The 23,264-nt window shown below is 37.3% G+C and overlaps 1 protein-coding gene across 3 annotated transcripts; it reads right to left on the bottom strand.

Annotated features, from left to right (window-relative positions):
• Positions 1-1,600: 1,600 nt before the first annotated feature.
• LOC110455927 lies at positions 1,601-11,156 on the bottom strand. 3 transcript variants are annotated; one of them, XM_021506362.1, is made up of 4 exons: positions 11,057-11,155; positions 10,475-10,692; positions 4,317-5,385; positions 1,601-2,880 (listed from the first exon to the last, which is right to left on the bottom strand). In XM_021506362.1, the coding sequence occupies exon 3, from the start codon at positions 5,320-5,322 to the stop codon at positions 4,330-4,332; it is 993 nt and encodes a 330-aa protein (XP_021362037.1). In that variant the 5' UTR covers positions 5,323-5,385; positions 10,475-10,692; positions 11,057-11,155; the 3' UTR covers positions 1,601-2,880; positions 4,317-4,329. The 3 variants fall into 3 exon arrangements, with proteins under 3 accessions (XP_021362037.1, XP_021362036.1, XP_021362038.1); XM_021506361.1 differs by having other exon boundaries at positions 1,601-5,385; positions 11,057-11,156; XM_021506363.1 differs by having other exon boundaries at positions 1,601-5,385; positions 10,530-10,692; positions 11,057-11,156.
• Between the last annotated feature and the right edge of the window lie 12,108 nt (positions 11,157-23,264).

Raw genomic sequence — 23,264 nt, 5'->3', positions numbered from 1 at the left:
CTTCAGTTTTTATATGATTGACCATAGAAGCGAAACCCTAACATATGGAAGACCTTGAAGAATTGAACAGTTATCATACCGTATTCTGTTACCGATTATTTCTTTTAACATACTGGCATAAAATTGATAAATAAGAAATGATTTGTTGTAATGTTGCATTTCTATATTGGATGCGACGATTCTTGATGAAGCCGTTTTTGTATTGGTAGCACCCTTGCCAAAGGCTCATATTCACCTTATCAAAGATGTAACGCTACTCTATAAAATTATCATATGGTTATAAAAAAAAGTCGTCTGTTAACGTGACTTTGAAGTTATATAAAGCAGGCTGGTTATAAGATAGAGATATTATTACGATATAAACAATGACTGTGTGGAATACATGTTTGCCAATCAATACAGTTCTCGCTCTGGTTTATTCAAGTTTATCTTCCTCAAACAGACCAAGGTAAACATTCTTTTAACTCCAACGTCGGAGGGCAAGAGGCGTAAAGTGTAGTGCTTTGATATGGGATCTGGGTAATTTTAATTCAATATTTCGTTTTCACTGCTAATATTCGATGATATCTGAATATTTTTGGTCAAATATTTCACTTATAGCCATGTCATTTTTTAATTCATAAATGTATGTATTATTTGTACATGGATAAATATGTATCGGTTGCAATATCTCGAAAGCTGGCCATGCTGTACATCATGTTGGTCGATTGGGCTGGATATTAATGTACGGATTTTCTATTAATAAAGTCAAGTGTTTCACTGCCTTTCGAATAGTCGTTGGACAGTACATACATCTACGGACGTCAATTATATACCGCACAAGTCTTCTCCCGCATAGAACAGACCACATAGGGGGAGATAGTTCTAGTTTTTAGAATAATAAATTATGACAATCTGTTATTGTTATATATACAAATAAATAGCTGGATAATTTTTAAAATGCACAATCATTGTCTCTGGTTGAGAGTTATTGAAGCATAGTTGTACAGTTTCTGATTTAGCTGAAACTATTTGATGAAAGGTATCTGTGTTTATATGAATTATATTCATCCCATATGATATCGTAACACAATGTGTGTCAACTTATGGTTGTTATCACAAACCAATATCCCCCACGAAGTGTAAACAATGCCGAATTGTGGTGGAGATGCATTGTTTGTTTTGAAAAACAAATAATGAGTTAATTTCCATCAAATTAACATTCTTATATTTGTTAACAATAAATACCTCAGACAATGATATAGTTATTCAAACTTGATGGGGTATGGACTTTTGACAAATAATTGACTTTTTGGCTTTAAAAACAGTAGCAGGTGTAAATATGCTTATTTTAATACAGAATAGTTATTAAGCCAATGATACGGATTCTATTCAAAAGCAGGAATGTTGATCAGCACCAATCTAACTCATTATTGCTAATTTGATATCATTTGTTTAATATTCTGGTTGCTCAATGAGAATGTAATCATTTTGTCTTGTTTATCAGTAATCAATGATACTTTCGATGTGACTTGTTTCATTCTTTGGAGCGATGACCTGTTACTGTTTACACTAACTGCACTAAGAATAACTACAACGAAAGGTTAATATATGTGTCATATATAATTTATTGGACTAGCATCAGTAGGTGAAATTACAAACATAATTGTGCAATTTAATAGTTATCTATTACAGAGGTATACTTATGCATAATAACACATTACATATTAAGTGGGACACGTTATCATTAACAATAATAAAATTCGAGGATATCATTTACATAATACAACATAATAATCATATTAAAATACGATGAAACGGTACATATTTATGGAAAACATACGATTCAAAATTTGTTCTTTACGAATTAACTACAGAGCAATGTTCATATTTTTATCAGTATACCACTGACTATTTGTTTTAGAATATTTCCGTTGTCTGAAAATAAATGTAGGTCCAGGTGCAAGTTGTTCAATGTCATAGCATTTTGTAATCTTATTTATGGGGAAGTTTCAATTTTGTTAAGTTTTTAATTTAAACGCTTTTATTGTGTAACAGAGGAAAGTTATGAGTAAAGCTATCTCTCAATATCTGGGCCCAGCAAATCTAAAGCATGGGGAGATTGAAAATAAATGTAAATTTTCATAAAGTGTATTTTCACAAATTAATAATTTCAGTACAGATTATATATGATATAATCAATGTTTCAAAACATATACAGAGTAACCTGCCTAAATCGAACAAGAGTTATACAGGAACATGTGTGGAGCAAGCCTTCTATGTTAACCAGAGGAATCTAAAAACAAGAAAAACTACTCTGCTACTCAAAAGCATTGGGCCCAGCAGAATTCGACAGGTTTCACTATACAAACATTTGTTTTGTTTTGTATAAATATATCCAAAGTACTAATTTAAACCAATCAATTAACCGAATCCTGATACGAAGATATGGACCTCCTCAACAGTTTCCACTAGGTGCAATACATCTGTTTGGAACAACGTATCTCTCTTGGCACACGAACTATTTTTAAATTTATGCAAATAAATAAATAAATTAATATATAAATATATAAATAAATGTCTATCCATATTCCATAACTAAATAGTACAACGGTATAAAAGTTAATAGTATACGTAACTTTTAAATAGTTGTCATCTTTATCACAATTATTTTTCTTCAGCCATTTCCAAGTCACCTTATTTTAGAAATAAACAAGCACGAATCTTTTACAATCTTGTTTGTTAATAAATATGCAAGGAAATCTATAATTTAGCTTTTCAGCGATCTAGTAAACGGATTCCTCTTTAAATATGACATTGTCGCTGTGTTTGGTCAGTAAACACAAGTTCGTCGACGGTTAAGCCCTCCATACAGAAATTGTTCCGACAAGATCCCGTAGCCTGAAAGAAATGCGAACAATTTAACACGAAGTCAAACTGATAGCTATAGATGATAAATAGAGTGTCATACATGAGTGAACAATTGATTTTAATAGTAAGCAGATATCATAGCGCATATCATAGGGTAGGCGTAAATGAAACAGTTTGTGCAATTTCAAAGCTATCATCCAGGCAACCTTGAGACGCATGACCATTTGTATGTCTACCATATGTGGCGTGTTGTACACTGTGCTTAGTTATCGAAACATTTCAGATTCATTAGGCCATAAATACAATCATTTGAAAGAACCCGAAATTTATATTTTATTATGTTATACTTCTATATAATTTAAATCGATAGTTTGCACATCATAGTTATAAGTGGTGATAGAAATTTCTGATAATGACAATAATAGGAATTTTGAATACTCATATTGTAATTCTGGTGAATTAGTAATCAGTATGTTCTGAACATTTACAAGATTTTACTGACGGAAATTATGTATCGTATATATCAACAAATTATGAAACAAAGAAATGCAAATATGCATAATATTCGATGAAATTAGTTGAGTTGAGCTTTTCCTTATTTATCTATTAATAGAGGGTGTTTCATTCAGTTACAGTGATACCAGTGTAACATTATAAAATGGCATTATAGTTTAATGACGTATATGAAAAAACATTCTAGCATAACATAAAAAACTTATTTTTCACATTAAAATGATCGATCAGAGATAAACACTAATTATGAAAATAAGGACATAATTAAAGGAGCATAAGGGTAAAAGTCACTGTTAAGACATATAGCACTGATAAGGCATTAGTCTCTATAATGTGCCACTGACGATTCGTTCTCGCAATTTATCAACATGTGTGAGTATTGGCAATTTGATAACTAGATTATTTGTTATTTCTTTCAGACATTCAGTTATTGTTCAACTCGTTAGATGAGTACTTCGTAGTTCACTGGAGGAAATACAACCGATAGCCATCACGTCCTCTAGGTAGTCTGTGTCAAAATCATTACATTGACTCAAACCAAGTAAAAAGCAGAACCTCTCTAACGTATACCTTAACGAGCAATGAGAGTTTGTGTAGTGTAGCGGGAAAAGACTGACAGTCGATACTGAGGAGAATTTTATATCTACAGAAAGATTTGAATATTTGTCGTCTAGGCTAGAGCAGCGACCAACACATGTAAGCCACCGGACAATATCGACTGTTTCTTATTGACGAAAACAATTATTTTTCTATTTTTGTCATTTCCCATGCGTGTTATGTTTCGGTTGTTAATACCCTACATAGAAAAGCTTTCATTTACTCTTTTTGGCAAGATTAGATTAGGGGATACAAAGGAATTTGAAATGAGCAGCACATGGTTCAGTCCGTTTGCTGTACAGTGGACTAATGACAGCACTATACTGTAGTTTTGGTCTTACCAGAGGTAAACATACTTTCCACCTATCTTTATCCACATACAGAAAGGAAAAATTGGAAATCCGACATTTCTTCACCATGGTGTAACCATTCCCAAATGTGTTGATTTTCATCTACACTTAAAAATTTTGATTGAAAAGGCTCCGGAATTGTTGTTTTTGGTGTTTTAGTTCTCTTCAAATCCTCGTAAGTTTTATAGTTTTCTGCAGTTAATACCACACGCGGTTTTTTGGGAAGCATCCCAGCTGTCCCAACACTGTTTCGGTACGTTATTGTACCCCTTCGTGGCCTTAATATATCACTTTTTCGTCTTTGATAGGTTTCTCCTTCCACAGAATCACTGTCAGATTCTGCCTCGGTTTGAACACTTTGAAGAATGACCTTGACTTCTTCACGGAGTTTTGCCGCTTCCGGATGCTCCTCTTTTTTCATTGGAAGGAACAAACTAGACCGCGTGCGCATTTTGTCCATGTCCATCCCTGATTGTCTCCCAGCTCGTGCAGGAGCCGAGCGCACATACATTCTTCTTGCTTTTTCCGACTCAGAATTGAGTTGAAATGGGATGGAATCGAAATGCCTTTGTGACCATTTCGTGCTTACTGTGTTTGTATCAAAATGAATTTGAGCACTGAGTTTAACTTTGTTATCGTCATATCCGCAATCGTCATTAGCATAGGGCTCCTGGAACATCGCCCGCAGGTCAGTCCGGTAACGATTGTTTATTGAGTTCTTTCCCTTGTCAACCGGAAGTAGATAACTAATTCCTCTGCTGACTTTCTGACGCGTAATGGCATCTTTTAACCTAGGAAGGGGAGGTAAATCTGGCCATTCATACTCTAATAATTCTACGTGATACTCTTCGTTTTCCTCCTCGGCGTCATTTGACGTTCCATGCGAAACGCCATGTGACGTCCCGCGTGAGTATGGTCGGGAAGAGGTAGCCCTTGATTGGGCGGTTGACCTATTGTAGGTGGGGCAAGTTTTAGGCCGACTATCCGTCGGACTTATTGCATTACCCGGCATTTTGCTGCAAATCACATCTCTACCAAACAAGATCCTGGCTGACTGTCACTAAAAATATGGATTCTGAAAAAGAAAACAAAAGTGTTTCATCAATTTCAAAGCAAACATTTCCCAATTCAAAACCAGTTAATTAAAAATATGTGTTTCTTAGCAAAAAATTAATTATTATCATATACTTGTCCGTGAGGCGAGTTGTTTTGCATGTGTAATACTGCTAGCTGTGCATAGACCATATCACAAGCAACCCATATTCGCTCGACACGGGCCATATCTGTCCAGCACGCGCTGTATCTGACTGGCACGCGCCATATTCGTTAAACTTCCGATTCAACAATTTTCAGAAAAGTCTCATCTCGAAATGTAATTGCTTATAACTTTGTTTCATAGAACAGTATGTGATAAAAAGGTTACCATATGGCCATAAACATACCCTATCCCGACCCTGATACGGAAATGGATAGATAAATGGCCATTTGATAAACCTCTAGATAATGCATGCAACTTGGAAAACACACCATATTCAATAAACATAAACTTTGTTGTTTCATGTACATATTTTGTAGTCTGTTTCAACTTTAAAACTCAGCAGACCATCTGGGCGGTTTAGTGTTCCGATTTATTTGAAACCTGTTTCTACATTTTAAACACGGTTCAATTGAAGACGTTAAATTCCACACCCAGATTTAAAAGCTGGATGCAAATGTGTACACTGTATATTTAAAGTATTTTTTCGACTAGCCGAGTACCTCTGAAGGCACAATAGAAGGACGTTAGTGTAGAGATTTTAGCAGCAAGCCCCTAATATAAGTCATTCTGTCAACACGCCCTGGCTATGTGATTCTCCCGGATTAAATACCGCTTGAATGGTAATTAAATTTCACCGATTTAGGTGTTTTATTGGAAAGGAATCCATGCGGTTAATTCGTAATGGAGAACCGATCGGTATTATCAGATACATTTATAAATCCTGATCGATCAAGGTCGATAACGAATGAGTTATACATGGCTACAACACAGGTGTACACCCTGTAAGTATCTCCTTTGTGCCCCGTATAAAGCTTTGGAAACTGCCATTCACGTATCAAATATGATATTTGATAAAGTTTATTGCCATATAACCCCTCGTCATTGTCGGGTCTTTGTGTAACATTGTCATACTACGGTCCACGGTCGTGTTTGGAGGTTTGATTGTAATTAATTATATCCGAGAGAAAAAACCTCTATAGTGAATTGTAATTAAATAGATAGAGCACGGATATATAACACATATCTGTATCACTATATATGATCAATAACACAATAACAAATGTAATTAATAATTCTATGATATCACAATGGCAGCTTCTGTGCCTCATTTCATCAAAATGGAACAAAAGACGAAGTCAGGAATTTGATAAAAAAAAAGAAGGAAAATAACACGGAATCCTATCGGAAATTGACTACCACCAATCCGAGACATCGTTATGGCAGGCAGACACACCATCACGACAAATGATACATGACAATCCGAGACATCGTTATGGCAGCCAGACACACCATCTCGACACATGATACATGACAATCCGAGACATCGTTATGGCAGCCAGACACACCATCACCACAAATGATACATGAAAATCCGAGACATCGTTTTTTCAGCCAGACACACCATCCCGACAAATGATACATGCCAATCCGAGACATCGGTATGGCAGCCCGACACACCATCACGACAGATGATACCTGACAATCCGAGACAGCGTTATGGCAGCCAGACACACCATCACGACAAATGATACATGACAAGGAGGTAGCATTCACTCAATAGCATCTAGATGATTAAGTTTGGGCAATGGGTATAGGCATAAATGATTGAAAAATATCTTTAAAACGTTTTTCTGATGTTAACGGTTATTCATGACTTTGACGCTTCATGAGCCAAAAAAAGTCAGATGTGTAATTTCAATACTTCATCCTTTTCTCATTTTTATGTCCATAGTAAATTATGTTCACTGTTAATAGCCTCAAATTCTGTCCAAAACGGTTACCTGTACCGAGACCTGCTACAATGGGCCCTATTTCAACATCAACTGTTTTTTAGCTAACGGTTTGATACACTTAGCTTGTAATGGTATTACAGGTGTTTAATGATAACGTAAGCATTTTTCACACATTGCATATTTAAAAACTTCTTTATTATTATAAATTTTGGGATGATTTTCTTCGAAAAATCCCTTACTACAAATATCTCTTTTATTTCTGTATTTTGACCATTTTTCAAGATTTCAAGAGAAGTTTGATATTAATGTCAAGGCTGACTGGAGAGTTGGACCATACTATCAAATAAAACAAAACATAATTCGCAGGTAAAAATACCCACGACTAACAGTCATTTACCAGAATAGGTATGCCCCGTAGGCAGGCGTTCCCTTTCAGTATAAGCTATCACGTTTCCAATGTAAATGTCCAAGTCTCGGTAACCGAAACACGATCGGTAAACAACGAGAGACTACTTCAAACGTGATCTCGAGTAAGTGAAAAGTGTTTGATCAAGTAGTCTGCTACTTGAGCATTTAGTGTTAATAAGCAGGAGTATTTATTTAGAAAAAGGAATGAGTGCAGTATTACTGATTTTACCCACGCTTCATTCTCAACATGCTACGTCACTACCTTAACATGCGTGTGATACTTGAAATCTCCTAATTTCTGCGAATATTTCTTTTCCGTGAAATCCCTAAGACTAGGTCGAAAGGATACGAACTCTCGAAATGACATATATTTCTTATTCCTATTTCATGTGTTTGAATTCGTGATCAACAATCCTCTCGAATAACACAAAACAAATGTTTATTCGTTGATAGATATGAGATTGATGTTACATGTTTGTGTGTACATTTAATTGTTCATTTCGGCGGAACTGTCACCTCGAAGAGGGACATGATTAATCACGATTGTGTTAGATGGAATCCTTGCAGTCTGTTTATGTGTTATATTTTATAGCACACAAGGTACGTCAACGAGACGTCACAGTAGTCTGAAATTCTATCAAAAATTAAGAATAGCAGACTCTATTTTTAAGCACTATCATCGGTTCTTGGTATTACTGTCAGTATTAGTTGTTGACAGAATGTCAGCCTCCTGCGACGAGAGTAACATCAATACATGTTAGATGTTTAACCTATACGTGACATTCTGTCGGTTTGGCTAAAACATTGTGTAAACAAGGTTTTAATTAGTAATTATTTTCTATTGGAAAATTAACTGTGACAATAGGTTCTGTGTTTGTCTCCACAATCAGTACAGTGTGTATATGGATTATCGTCTACTTTTACACCCGAAGTGATATATTACCAGAACAATGGACTCAATAATCTGGTCGCTAGCTAGTTAGTAGCTTGTGTGGATGTTTGATATCATAATGCTGACAAAGGTTTTAACAAAAAAGCGAAAAGTAATAAGATTAAAGGATTAAGAAAAAGGTTATTGTACACATTTCGTAATCAATAACATATCCGGTATTTTCGACAATTTCCGGTTGTTTCCGTGGTGATTTTTGAAAAGGTTAGTTCAAATTATAGGTTCCCTTCATTTAGATTTCACAAAACAAGTCTACTATGTCTTAAAATCAGCGAACTGGTTTATTGCTCTTATGTTTATGTCTGGAAATAACAGTGCTGTACAAATTTAATACCGTTTGATATTTGTTAGATGTTGGACAATGTCTGATCGCCATTGTATGTTTAAAATTAATTAATTAAGCACCGATGTCCGATTACCTCGCGTGCTGTTAACTGGTCAAGGTTGAAGATAGCTGGTGTATAATATGTAAGAGGTATATACGATTATGTTGTTTATAACGATCTGGGTATAACTATTTCATCTATCGAACCCTGCTTCATCTACCAATGACTTTCCTTGTTACATCACCAACAAAAAATATATAATAAATCAAGCGCTTTAATTCATAATATTTTTTATTCTATAAATCATGGGACTATTATTATGATCTCCCGATACAACACTTTACTAATGTTTTGTTATAAAGTATAAAACATATGGCCATTCAGAAATCGAAATCGAAGAAATAACCTTATGTTCAGCCTGTCGATATATTATAAGTATCTAGTAGAGTTGTACGTTAATATTTGGCACAGAAACACATGTAAAAAGCAACAATGAAAGGGGTAAGAAAATATTTCATATCCGAATAAATTATCTTTAAACATAAAGATAAGAAAATAGGCTTAAAAAGGGGTCACATTTAAAAAAAACATCTGGATTTACAATGAGATGTCCGTTTGGGTACTCTGTGGGAGTAAAATTTAAGATCATCTATTTCCAAAGAGCCTATGTTTGTAATATAGAACTTTCTTATTACAGTATTTTGAAGAGTTCTACTTGTAAACAGGATTTGCTTTATAGTCCGAAACAAATGCGACAATACACCAGAGGTGGTATGTAGATTATTAGAAGAAGAAGAAGAAGAAGAAGAAGAAGAAGAAGAAGAGGAAGAAATGGTTATTAGTAGTCTGCTGTATAACTTGCGAAGGTACCACGGTATCAACATAAAAGGACAAAACAGAAACAGAGGGAACATCAACAAAAAAAATCTAAATAATTATGTAATTTCATTTTCTGTACCAAATGCAGCACTCATCATGATCTCAAACTCATTTAATATGTAGCTCTTAAACTTCTAAACAACTAATACAGCAATATGCATCTTACTGGACATAAAGTTAGAATACACATTGTATTAGCACACAGTCATAATAGAAAGTTATAAAGAACTAATACAATAATACTTACTACTAAAACTATACAGTCAAAACAGATAAGTAAGATCAGTGTAAATGATGGTGTATCGACGGTGATTATAATTTTAGTATGTTCCATGCATTAACATAGATTATAAACGTTGTGATGTATTAGTATTGTTTATAATTACATCATATGAATATATCCCTGATATCGTGTAGTCATAGTAACAACAAACCAACCTTCAGACATTGAGCAGACCTTACAGTTACTATATTTGTAGATCATACTCATAGAGGTATGTTGTCATGGATTAGTAGATAATACATCAGAATAGTGTTTATGTGGTACTATCATGTAGTTATACAATATCGTACTAGAAATATTACAATGTTTACGTATAGTTTGAACTAACCTTAATTAGCGCTGAGCGTGGTACCTCCAGTACACACCTACACATGATAACGTACCCTCTGTCAACAGTAAAACCTCCACACGTTCGGTGTTGACACGACAATGTTTTCAATCAGAGCCAGGGAATCACATTTCTAGTGGATACGTTACGTTAAAGTACACACAAAGCTCTGCCCGATGATCCGTGCCATTTACTGGATCCTATTTCCACTGTTATGTCTGTAAAACACACAGTATATATATATATACCTTGAAGAACATGTATACACATACGTACACTCGTGTGTATACTTGTTGCTATGCTTTCTAATACTTACTGTTAAAACACAAAATTCAATTAACATTCATGTTTGATTTTAATCATATATCTATAATTATGTATATCTATCGAAATATCGTATTTATTTAAATATATAATTTGACCTGGATGTTTTACAAGCAAACACAATTAAGAAATCAGTGTTATCTCTATACGTAAGTGTACTGTGATATATGTGTACAAACATGTATACCATATTACGTACTTACCTTTACAGAGTAACTAGTACCGGTATATTGTGCCTTCCAGGCACTCGGAACTTACCTGTGTACACAGCCATAGAACGTCTGGGACGGGTAAAGTTAATCCACGCTGTTTAAATCTACTCGGGCTAATCTACCTGCGTCTGGTAATTAATCGACAGCGTGTTAACTAGTGTATAGACCGGGATGTATTGAAATCGCCGGGAGTAAAGCTGTGGTTAATACGTCTTACGTAAATATACCAAACGTCCACTTAAATGGGGTTCTTGAACTTTATAATGCTATTTGGAGTAGAACTTTACAAATTGGCATGTTAACAAATCATCAGAGAAAGTGGATTGATTTAACATGTTTGATGGAAACCAAAAGCTTTAAAACGCAATGAAAAGTGATGCAAAAAATCAAAGTGATATGTTTTTGGTTTATTCAGAGTGTAACGTCCTCACAACACCTAAAGTCATACAGAGCCTAGTACTTAGGAAGATAACGTCGAAACAGAAATGGGCAGCTAGAAGATAAAATATAGGATAACAGTCCCAAATGTCGCAATGGGGGCAGCGATAATTATATTTCAATGTCTTTTGAACAGATTACACTAAAAATTCAATTCTGCAGAGACCCTCACATCGTTACCTTCTTACATGCAACATGCAGTGAAATACAACCAGTCTAGTATGAACCAGCACAGGTAAACTAATACCACAGCACCAAACCGCCATATCGAAACCTAACACGGAAAGAAAACATGAGAAGTCAATAATCATAACTGGTGAGACATCAAAACAATAGAGTCGGAGACTGTCAACGTTTCCTGTACCTTATATATGGTTCCCGTCATGTTGTTTTCTGTCGGATCGAGAAAAAGTCGCTCAACGTGTAGGACACGCTGATACTGTCTTCAATTAAGGTTGACACTGAATTATCAAACCAAAAATTATAAAAGATATATCTCAAACATTTTTATTTCTTTGACTTGCAGAAAGTATTACAGATTTTAAACAATTACCTTTACTCGTTGGATGTTTGAATAAAAAAAAATCAATGATGACATTATTTTGGCGTAAGGTAACCGATCACAAACGTTTTATGGAGGCGATGATTAAAAGATGAATACAAATACACATTCTCCTGGAGCTGGGAGTGTATACATGATGATAGAAGTGAGAATATAGGACCCTCAGTAGAGATGTCTGTGGTCAACAATAATTATGGACAGTGTCTTCGACCTTACTATAGCCACGGAATTAGATTAGTCCGTGCTATAGATTAGATGAGAGGGCGCAAATACAAAATATAAGAGCAAGGGGAGATAACTTCGTTAAAATAACCTCACTTCTTAAATGCATTTTGACAGTGTGCCGAATAAAACACGGAGTTTGGTATATTGTTATTATTAAGCAAAAGTGTGCAATAATGAATTGTCAGTGGTAACAAAGCCAGAAATTTAACACGTTTATTAAGTTAAGTGTAAGGACCAATCACCTCCTTCACATTATCATTAATTATCTCAAAATAAAAAGAAACCATCTTCACTGCACAGCTAACACAACATGTAAAGATCATCCGACCAGATAAAATCAGAGAAACGTAAATATTATAAACAAAAGGAATTCACAGACATAACCAATGACGGGTCGCTCAGAACAGGGATCGAAGAATCTAAAAAGGCACTTTCTTCCAAAAACATCCTTTTTCTAAGACTAATATAAACTGTGTGCGACGCCAAAGATGACGTACAACATTTGAACGATTTCTCAGTAGTTATAGAGAGATAATTCAAATTAAATCTTATCTATCAAAGTATCTAGAATCTTCAAGAATTGGCGTGGACAGTCGCTTCGCCAAGAGGCTAGTGTACAGGACAAGTGATTTAGCTAGCTATTACGGCAACAACGTCAATTCATCCTATCAGTGGTTAGTTGACATTATTGTATCATTAATGTGAACAATCTAAACGCGGCAGACTCTCTTGCAGTGTGAACTCAAAGGGAAATGATCAATACGTGTGGGACCTGTTAACATCGTCTGGTACAGTCTCAATGACAAGACGGGAAATGATCAATACGTGTGGGACCTGTTAACATCGTCTGGTACAGTCTCAATGACAAGACGGGAAATGATCAATACGTGTGGGACCTGTTAACATCGTCTGGTACAGTCTCAATGACAAGACGGGAAATGATCAATACGTGTGGGACCTGTTAACATCGTCTGGTACAGTCTCAATGACAAGACGGGAAATGATCAATACGTGTGGGACCTGTTAACATCGTCTGGTACAGTCTCAATGACAAGACGGGAAATGATCAATACGTGTGGGACCTGTTAACATCGTCTGGTACAGTCTCAATGACAAGACGGGAAATGATCAATACGTGTGGGACCTGTTAACATCGTCTGGTACAGTCTCAATGACAAGACGGGAAATGATCAATACGTGTGGGACCTGTTAACATCGTCTGGTACAGTCTCAATGACAAGACGGGAAATGATCAATACGTGTGGGACCTGTTAACATCGTCTGGTACAGTCTCAATGACAAGACGGGAAATGATCAATACGTGTGGGACCTGTTAACATCGTCTGGTACAGTCTCAATGACAAGACGGGAAATGATCAATACGTGTGGGACCTGTTAACATCGTCTGGTACAGTCTCAATGACAAGACGGGAAATGATCAATACGTGTGGGACCTGTTAACATCGTCTGGTACAGTCTCAATGACAAGACGGGAAATGATCAATACGTGTGGGACCTGTTAACATCGTCTGGTACAGTCTCAATGACAAGACGGGAAATGATCAATACGTGTGGGACCTGTTAACATCGTCTGGTACAGTCTCAATGACAAGACGGGAAATGATCAATACGTGTGGGACCTGTTAACATCGTCTGGTACAGTCTCAATGACAAGACGGGAAATGATCAATACGTGTGGGACCTGTTAACATCGTCTGGTACAGTCTCAATGACAAGACGGGAAATGATCAATACGTGTGGGACCTGTTAACATCGTCTGGTACAGTCTCAATGACAAGACGGGAAATGATCAATACGTGTGGGACCTGTTAACATCGTCTGGTACAGTCTCAATGACAAGACGGGAAATGATCAATACGTGTGGGACCTGTTAACATCGTCTGGTACAGTCTCAATGACAAGACGGGAAATGATCAATACGTGTGGGACCTGTTAACATCGTCTGGTACAGTCTCAATGACAAGACGGGAAATGATCAATACGTGTGGGACCTGTTAACATCGTCTGGTACAGTCTCAATGACAAGACGGGAAATGATCAATACGTGTGGGACCTGTTAACATCGTCTGGTACAGTCTCAATGACAAGACGGGAAATGATCAATACGTGTGGGACCTGTTAACATCGTCTGGTACAGTCTCAATGACAAGACGGGAAATGATCAATACGTGTGGGACCTGTTAACATCGTCTGGTACAGTCTCAATGACAAGACGGGAAATGATCAATACGTGTGGGACCTGTTAACATCGTCTGGTACAGTCTCAATGACAAGACGGGAAATGATCAATACGTGTGGGACCTGTTAACATCGTCTGGTACAGTCTCAATGACAAGACGGGAAATGATCAATACGTGTGGGACCTGTTAACATCGTCTGGTACAGTCTCAATGACAAGACGGGAAATGATCAATACGTGTGGGACCTGTTAACATCGTCTGGTACAGTCTCAATGACAAGACGGGAAATGATCAATACGTGTGGGACCTGTTAACATCGTCTGGTACAGTCTCAATGACAAGACGGGAAATGATCAATACGTGTGGGACCTGTTAACATCGTCTGGTACAGTCTCAATGACAAGACGGGAAATGATCAATACGTGTGGGACCTGTTAACATCGTCTGGTACAGTCTCAATGACAAGACGGGAAATGATCAATACGTGTGGGACCTGTTAACATCGTCTGGTACAGTCTCAATGACAAGACGGGAAATGATCAATACGTGTGGGACCTGTTAACATCGTCTGGTACAGTCTCAATGACAAGACGGGAAATGATCAATACGTGTGGGACCTGTTAACATCGTCTGGTACAGTCTCAATGACAAGACGGGAAATGATCAATACGTGTGGGACCTGTTAACATCGTCTGGTACAGTCTCAATGACAAGACGGGAAATGATCAATACGTGTGGGACCTGTTAACATCGTCTGGTACAGTCTCAATGACAAGACGGGAAATGATCAATACGTGTGGGACCTGTTAACATCGTCTGGTACAGTCTCAATGACAAGACGGGAAATGATCAATACGTGTGGGACCTGTTAACATCGTCTGGTACAGTCTCAATGACAAGACGGGAAATGATCAATACGTGTGGGACCTGTTAACATCGTCTGGTACAGTCTCAATGACAAGACGGGAAATGATCAATACGTGTGGGACCTGTTAACATCGTCTGGTACAGTCTCAATGACAAGACGGGAAATGATCAATACGTGTGGGACCTGTTAACATCGTCTGGTACAGTCTCAATGACAAGACGGGAAATGATCAATACGTGTGGGACCTGTTAACATCGTCTGGTACAGTCTCAATGACAAGACGGGAAATGATCAATACGTGTGGGACCTGTTAACATCGTCTGGTACAGTCTCAATGACAAGACGGGAAATGATCAATACGTGTGGGACCTGTTAACATCGTCTGGTACAGTCTCAATGACAAGACGGGAAATGATCAATACGTGTGGGACCTGTTAACATCGTCTGGTACAGTCTCAATGACAAGACGGGAAATGATCAATACGTGTGGGACCTGTTAACATCGTCTGGTACAGTCTCAATGACAAGACGGGAAATGATCAATACGTGTGGGACCTGTTAACATCGTCTGGTACAGTCTCAATGACAAGACGGGAAATGATCAATACGTGTGGGACCTGTTAACATCGTCTGGTACAGTCTCAATGACAAGACGGGAAATGATCAATACGTGTGGGACCTGTTAACATCGTCTGGTACAGTCTCAATGACAAGACGGGAAATGATCAATACGTGTGGGACCTGTTAACATCGTCTGGTACAGTCTCAATGACAAGACGGGAAATGATCAATACGTGTGGGACCTGTTAACATCGTCTGGTACAGTCTCAATGACAAGACGGGAAATGATCAATACGTGTGGGACCTGTTAACATCGTCTGGTACAGTCTCAATGACAAGACGGGAAATGATCAATACGTGTGGGACCTGTTAACATCGTCTGGTACAGTCTCAATGACAAGACGGGAAATGATCAATACGTGTGGGACCTGTTAACATCGTCTGGTACAGTCTCAATGACAAGACGGGAAATGATCAATACGTGTGGGACCTGTTAACATCGTCTGGTACAGTCTCAATGACAAGACGGGAAATGATCAATACGTGTGGGACCTGTTAACATCGTCTGGTACAGTCTCAATGACAAGACGGGAAATGATCAATACGTGTGGGACCTGTTAACATCGTCTGGTACAGTCTCAATGACAAGACGGGAAATGATCAATACGTGTGGGACCTGTTAACATCGTCTGGTACAGTCTCAATGACAAGACGGGAAATGATCAATACGTGTGGGACCTGTTAACATCGTCTGGTACAGTCTCAATGACAAGACGGGAAATGATCAATACGTGTGGGACCTGTTAACATCGTCTGGTACAGTCTCAATGACAAGACGGGAAATGATCAATACGTGTGGGACCTGTTAACATCGTCTGGTACAGTCTCAATGACAAGACGGGAAATGATCAATACGTGTGGGACCTGTTAACATCGTCTGGTACAGTCTCAATGACAAGACGGGAAATGATCAATACGTGTGGGACCTGTTAACATCGTCTGGTACAGTCTCAATGACAAGACGGGAAATGATCAATACGTGTGGGACCTGTTAACATCGTCTGGTACAGTCTCAATGACAAGACGGGAAATGATCAATACGTGTGGGACCTGTTAACATCGTCTGGTACAGTCTCAATGACAAGACGGGAAATGATCAATACGTGTGGGACCTGTTAACATCGTCTGGTACAGTCTCAATGACAAGACGGGAAATGATCAATACGTGTGGGACCTGTTAACATCGTCTGGTACAGTCTCAATGACAAGACGGGAAATGATCAATACGTGTGGGACCTGTTAACATCGTCTGGTACAGTCTCAATGACAAGACGGGAAATGATCAATACGTGTGGGACCTGTTAACATCGTCTGGTACAGTCTCAATGACAAGACGGGAAATGATCAATACGTGTGGGACCTGTTAACATCGTCTGGTACAGTCTCAATGACAAGACGGGAAATGATCAATACGTGTGGGACCTGTTAACATCGTCTGGTACAGTCTCAATGACAAGACGGGAAATGATCAATACGTGTGGGACCTGTTAACATCGTCTGGTACAGTCTCAATGACAAGACGGGAAATGATCAATACGTGTGGGACCTGTTAACATCGTCTGGTACAGTCTCAATGACAAGACGGGAAATGATCAATACGTGTGGGACCTGTTAACATCGTCTGGTACAATCTCAATGACAAGACGGGAATGTTTTCCACATCGATAAGGTATCATTGTCTCTAACAATTGTCTGTCAATATTTCTTATTGTGGAGGATAAATCATATCGATATTCTCCTTACAAGGATTCTTATTGTAGATAGTATATTACCATACCAACAAACAAGAGAATACCGAATAGTCTACAAAACCATAATTTGAACTGAAAATCGATAAAACTAGGGCAAAATAGTGACAAAGGAATGGTTAAGATGTAGACCCTTGCAAAGTACAAGGATATTAAGACCAGGTGTTCCGGAAGGGAAAGCGTTTTCTTCTTCATCGACGACACCCACCATGTAAAAGCTAGGTCAAATCCATTTTGAAATACTTCGTCCTCACACCGAGAACTCTGGCAGTGACGTCAAAACTACAAGGCAAACTAACGAACATAGTCCAACATCAACCTTCGTATCACACAAAGAACCAGTATTTTTCCTGAGAGATCCTGACCACGAAACTTGTCCAAAGTCTTCAACCTTCATCTTTTACCTTAAAAGGATTCCTGTTGTTCAAGTCAGGTATTCGAACACTCGTACCAGTTTTCCTAGCGAGGAATTGAGACACTCTTATTTTCGTTGAGGATATCTTACATCAACGATCTCCTAACAATATTTTAGAACATCTTGATGTTTCTTTTGTAGAGACAATTTGTAACATTTTTCATCCATAGACTTCCATAACCTGATATAGGTTTCAGTGTTTCCTTGTTTTATTCCACACAAACAGTTTTCATTCTGATTGCCAACGGTCCTCAGTAGATCTGATAAGAACCGAAGGACTGTTGGTCTGTAGGAACAACACCAGTCTCACTTTGATGAGATATTCATGTCTGGATGATGATAAACTCTGGCAAACGGCCACACAGTGGTACATTCTGACTGATGTTGTTGAGGTAACGATGACTCCTTGTGTAAATCCCTCTAACCTGGATTACTGAATATCTAGTATCTAGAATATCGCCAGAGTTTTCATTTTTTTCTGTATTTAGTTGGTCAATACATAGAGATGTTGTAATGACAAATCGTCACATTTTCCTAATAGTTTTAAAGTAAATAACAATGCACAGTCCTTACTCAGATTAGAACTTAGAACAGATCTTATTCTCGTGTCATGTTACTTTAGTTTTGAGTTACTATAGGCATAGTAACCCATCAGTCAATTCCAGTGTCCTGTGAAATAGCATATCACATACTTTAACATCTTTCTGTCATGCGTGAGCAAATTGATACGTATAGTTGACAGAAAAAGGTCTCCAAGACGTGTAGCCCCGACTACGATCTTACAATGATATCTCATCTTTCTCGTCATGGTGATTTATATAGCCCGAGACATTCCCTCTCAGATTGTGTTAACCAACTTTATAAGCAAACTACGTTGGATGGAAATGCATGGGATATACAAGCAGATTTAAACACCATGTCCTTTGTTTTAGTTTCTGAGGTAACAAAGTAATCTCGAGACATTCCAACACCCTCTGAAGTTCAATGCATTTTTAGCAAATCCAGCAGCAGAGCTATGGAAGCACGATGACACTGGAATTATGTACATCTACTTTTCAATCCCACAGATTGGAAATAAATCCTCTAGCTTTAAAGCTGTTGTTTGGGTTACATATCATCTGCAGCGTGCTTGTTGATCCTGCTGATAAAGCCATTTCATCGTCCCATCGTGCAAGAAAGTCAGTACATAGCAAACACTTGCAATATAGTTCGTATGGTATCAGACCGTGGTAACACAGAACAGGTTTCATAAATCTTGGTGAAGATGAAGCAAATCCATGTCAAGAAGGATTTCCCTTAAGGTGGCTCCACACATCGTCATCAGCGTCCATTTTCGTGACGTACTTCCGGAAAAAGTACAGCTCGGACTCAATTATCTTGATCGAAATGTGCATGTACACCGTGTCGTCATTTCCGTATTGCGTATCGGGCATTCAATGTCGTTGTGCAAATTATAGTTACACCTTGGCCGTTTTCGTTCAAACGGTCAAACCGATCGGACCACTGTTGTTCGTTTATTAAATAAGGTCGGCCCTAGTAATCTGATGCTGCTTTCAGGCGAGCCATGAGAAAGCCTTGCAAGGCCTGCATATACATTTGCAGGTCCGCCGGGATTAATACCCGAAATTGTTACATTTATAAACGGTCAAACCGGTTGCTCCGCATACACGAACAGGCCCCTGGTAAACAATAGTACACGTGCAATAGTACCCCTCTGCAAAAAGTTCCGATTTTTTTCAAGGAAGATAACTCTTACCCGGATCGAAGTGATTGTAAAATGTAAAATAAATTAATTATAAAGCCATTGTGTATATTTTGTTCAATTTCCCATTCTATATGTATAGATCTTTGTGTCCTGTTGGCTTTTAGCTTGTAGATAATAACTTTTATCCGTTCAAATTCAATAAAAAACACTTTGTGTAACATGTGTTACATATTTTGCGATAAATAAAATATTTGTAGGGTTAATTAGAAATGCTTCTTTTCATTTTATTATTGTTGTTATTGTTCCGAACAATGTCACACCCAAAAAAAAAACGGAAAATATTAAAATTGACGAAAATTCATTTTTTTGGTATTTTTTCCAAAAAAGTCCCCTAACTATCGGAGTGTTTAGATTTTCATAAAATCAACTCTACATAGTTGCATAACCATTATATGAAAGTGTCAACGAGTTTCGCTGGTTAATTACGAAAGTGTGGAGCCACCTTAATGCGTTGCCGACCGTGAAGCTGTATTTTTTTTTTTTTATTTCAGACTAATTTGTAAAAGTCCTTGCCTTGCAGTTAGCTGAATCAGGTAATACCGTTTAAGCATTTGTTTAGAATATGTCGAAAAATATTTCTTGAAGTCAATTTTAGCTGATGGTGACCGTTAGCGACTTGATTTTTTTCCCAGATGATACCATTTTTATGATGACTGTCATTGCTGAGGAAAATCTCAAGCCATTCGAGTAATGCAATCCCTGTTAAAGTTCGGGAATATTATCCACTTCGTTCGGTTCAAGTACTGTTTCTAACTATATCGAATTATCTAGAAATATGAATAACAGTATTTATCTTTCTTTCTGAAGACGTATCATTCCCACATTCTCCTGACAAGGTTCTACAGAGTATACCATACTAACATTATCCTGGCGAGGTATGTAGATGTCTTGTTGAAAATATCTCATACCAACTCTCTCTTCCTAACAAGGGATTCGGACACCTTCTTATTTCAGACCATGTCTCATACCAACTCTCTCTCTTCCTAGCAAGGGATTCGGTCACCTACTTATTTCAGACCATGTCTCATACCAACTCTCTCTCTTCCTAGCAAGGGATTCGGTCACCTACTTATTTCAGACCATGTCTCATACCAACTCTCTTCCTAACAAGGGATTCGGACACCTTCTTATTTCAGACCATGGCTCATACCAACTCTCTCTCTTCCTAGCAAGGGATTCGGACCCCTTCTTATTTCAGACCATGTCTCATACCAACCCTCTCTTCCTAACAAGGGATTCGGACACCTTCTTATTTCAGACCATGTCTCATACCAACTCTCTCTCTTCCTAGCAAGGGATTCGGACACCTTCTTATTTCAGACCATGTCTCATACCAACTCTCTCTTCCTAACAAGGGATTCGGACACCTTCTTATTTCAGAACATGTCTCATACCAAAGCTCTCCTAGAAAAGCATTCAAGATTTCTTTTAAGTGAATTGTACCAACACTCTCCTGACAAGTTATTCCGACACCTTTCTTGCACAAAATTGCGTACCAAGTTCTCTTAGAAAAATCAAAAAATCTAACAGCATTTTTTGGTATGGTTCTCATGACAACGTTCTCCTTGTAAGATATTGGAACATGTTTTTATTGTTGTAAGATATTGGAACATGCTTTTATTGTTGTAAGATATTGGATCATGTTTTTATTGTTGTAAGATATTGGATCATGTTTTTATTGTTGTAAGATATTGGATCATAGAAGGCATTCCTAGCATTGGGATATCAGGACCTAATACAGCGTTCAGGGTTTTTGTGTTTATACCATATAAACAAAACAACTTCGTACTGGCAGTGTTTTACAAGAAGGGATGTCTTGCAGGTTGGGAAAGCTGGGTTAGAGAGTACAAAGTATCGATGGTCCTTCTGATGCGTGAAGAGCTGTTTGATATTGTTCCCACACTGGTCGTATGAGCGCTGAAAAGGTCTCCTGTGAACTGTCTCAAAGTAATTGGTATAGGATTTGGTTAACCCTTGACAGAAATGTATTTCCTCTTACATGTTGTCCTTTGTAATGCGTCTTTATGAACCGTGACCATATGCAGGTTTAGATATCTATGTTTTAACGGGCAGAGGGACTACTCCTCTTCTAGTTTTGAAGTGCTTGGTCACGATCTACAAGGACACTATGTAGGATATGTCAAAAGCATCTCACAGTCAAACAGTGGGCACGATGACCATCAGAGGTCAACTGATTCAGAAGGTGACAGATGCAATCCTTCAAATGCTCATGGAGTCGTTTTCAAGAAGTAGTTGTTTAATAGGAGATGGAAAATGTAACGGCCAGACTTAGGTTCGAACCCAGATCGCTCCGAATTCTAGACAGACAGTATACCAATTGAGCTACCTGGTCGCCAATGATCGACCCAGTCCAGTTCCGCTACAGTTGAAACAATAGGTCATTCAGACCAAGAATGGAATCATTGTAAATGTTAGATACCTGAATATCACTTTCATCATTTTTTTTGTTATAAATTGTCAATGCGTACTAATAATTTTAACAAAGTATATTAATGAAATATTTTATTGATAATTACACAATATAATGAGTATAATGAAATACAGCAGCACATCAAACAGGACAGAAAACATTGTCATTTTACCCAATTAAAATTTAACTTGTTTTGTGGACGAAAAGGTATGTATTTGACTTTCAAAGAAAAATATTAAATAAATAAATAGAAATAAAATACATTGAATAATCACAATCTGAAAGAAATGTTTGATTAAGTATAGGTAATTAGGGTATTATGACTTTGTATGGATTTTACATACACTGATCCAAAACTTAACAAGCCAACTTCAAAAGTCTAAAATTCAAATCCAAACTTCAAGGCAGAAAATTAAAACAAAATTTCATAATTCTCCTGCAACCTATACTTAATGGGAAGAACAATACTGCAGTCATTTAGTGAAAAAGAAAAAAAGAAAATAATCTTTAGAAATTTTCAGAAATAACAGGTCCATGGGGTCTGTATCACTCACCTATTTAATTTCTTATTTAAACTTAATGCATGATTACAAGGGCATTTTGAAAATAAACTAAAAGTCTTAGCCAATCAGAGGACATAGTTGTCAGCATAATTTCCATTCAATTAAACATCTTTTTTTGTCAGGGGGATGTCACCATTCCAGGTTTCAAGTTTGTCTTTTTGTGGTGGATGTGGTGGAACCATGTCATGGTGATAAAGTTGGATAAGAAACCTGTCTTGGCTTTACTCCTTTTCAAATGTCTTTATCTAAATCTGTCCTAAATTCTTTTTTCTGCTCTTGTTTTTTCATTTTTTTTAAGTTAAACTCCAGAGTGGAATGAATGATCAAGATATTATTATAATTTTGGTTCAATTTATTTATTTTAATGTTCTTGGAAACATCCTTGTTTGGTTTTTAGGAAAAAGACGTGCTCCTATC

This window comes from Mizuhopecten yessoensis, unplaced genomic scaffold (genome assembly GCF_002113885.1).
Source record: "Mizuhopecten yessoensis strain PY_sf001 unplaced genomic scaffold, ASM211388v2 scaffold8421, whole genome shotgun sequence".
NCBI lineage: Eukaryota > Metazoa > Mollusca > Bivalvia > Pectinida > Pectinidae > Mizuhopecten > Mizuhopecten yessoensis.
This window is presented reverse-complemented; position numbering and strand designations above follow the sequence as displayed.

Excerpts from the sequence above, each read along its gene's own strand:
- LOC110455927 (XM_021506361.1), bottom strand. The coding sequence starts at position 5,322 with ATGCCGGGTAATGCAATAAGTCCGACGGATAGTCGGCCTAAAACTTGC.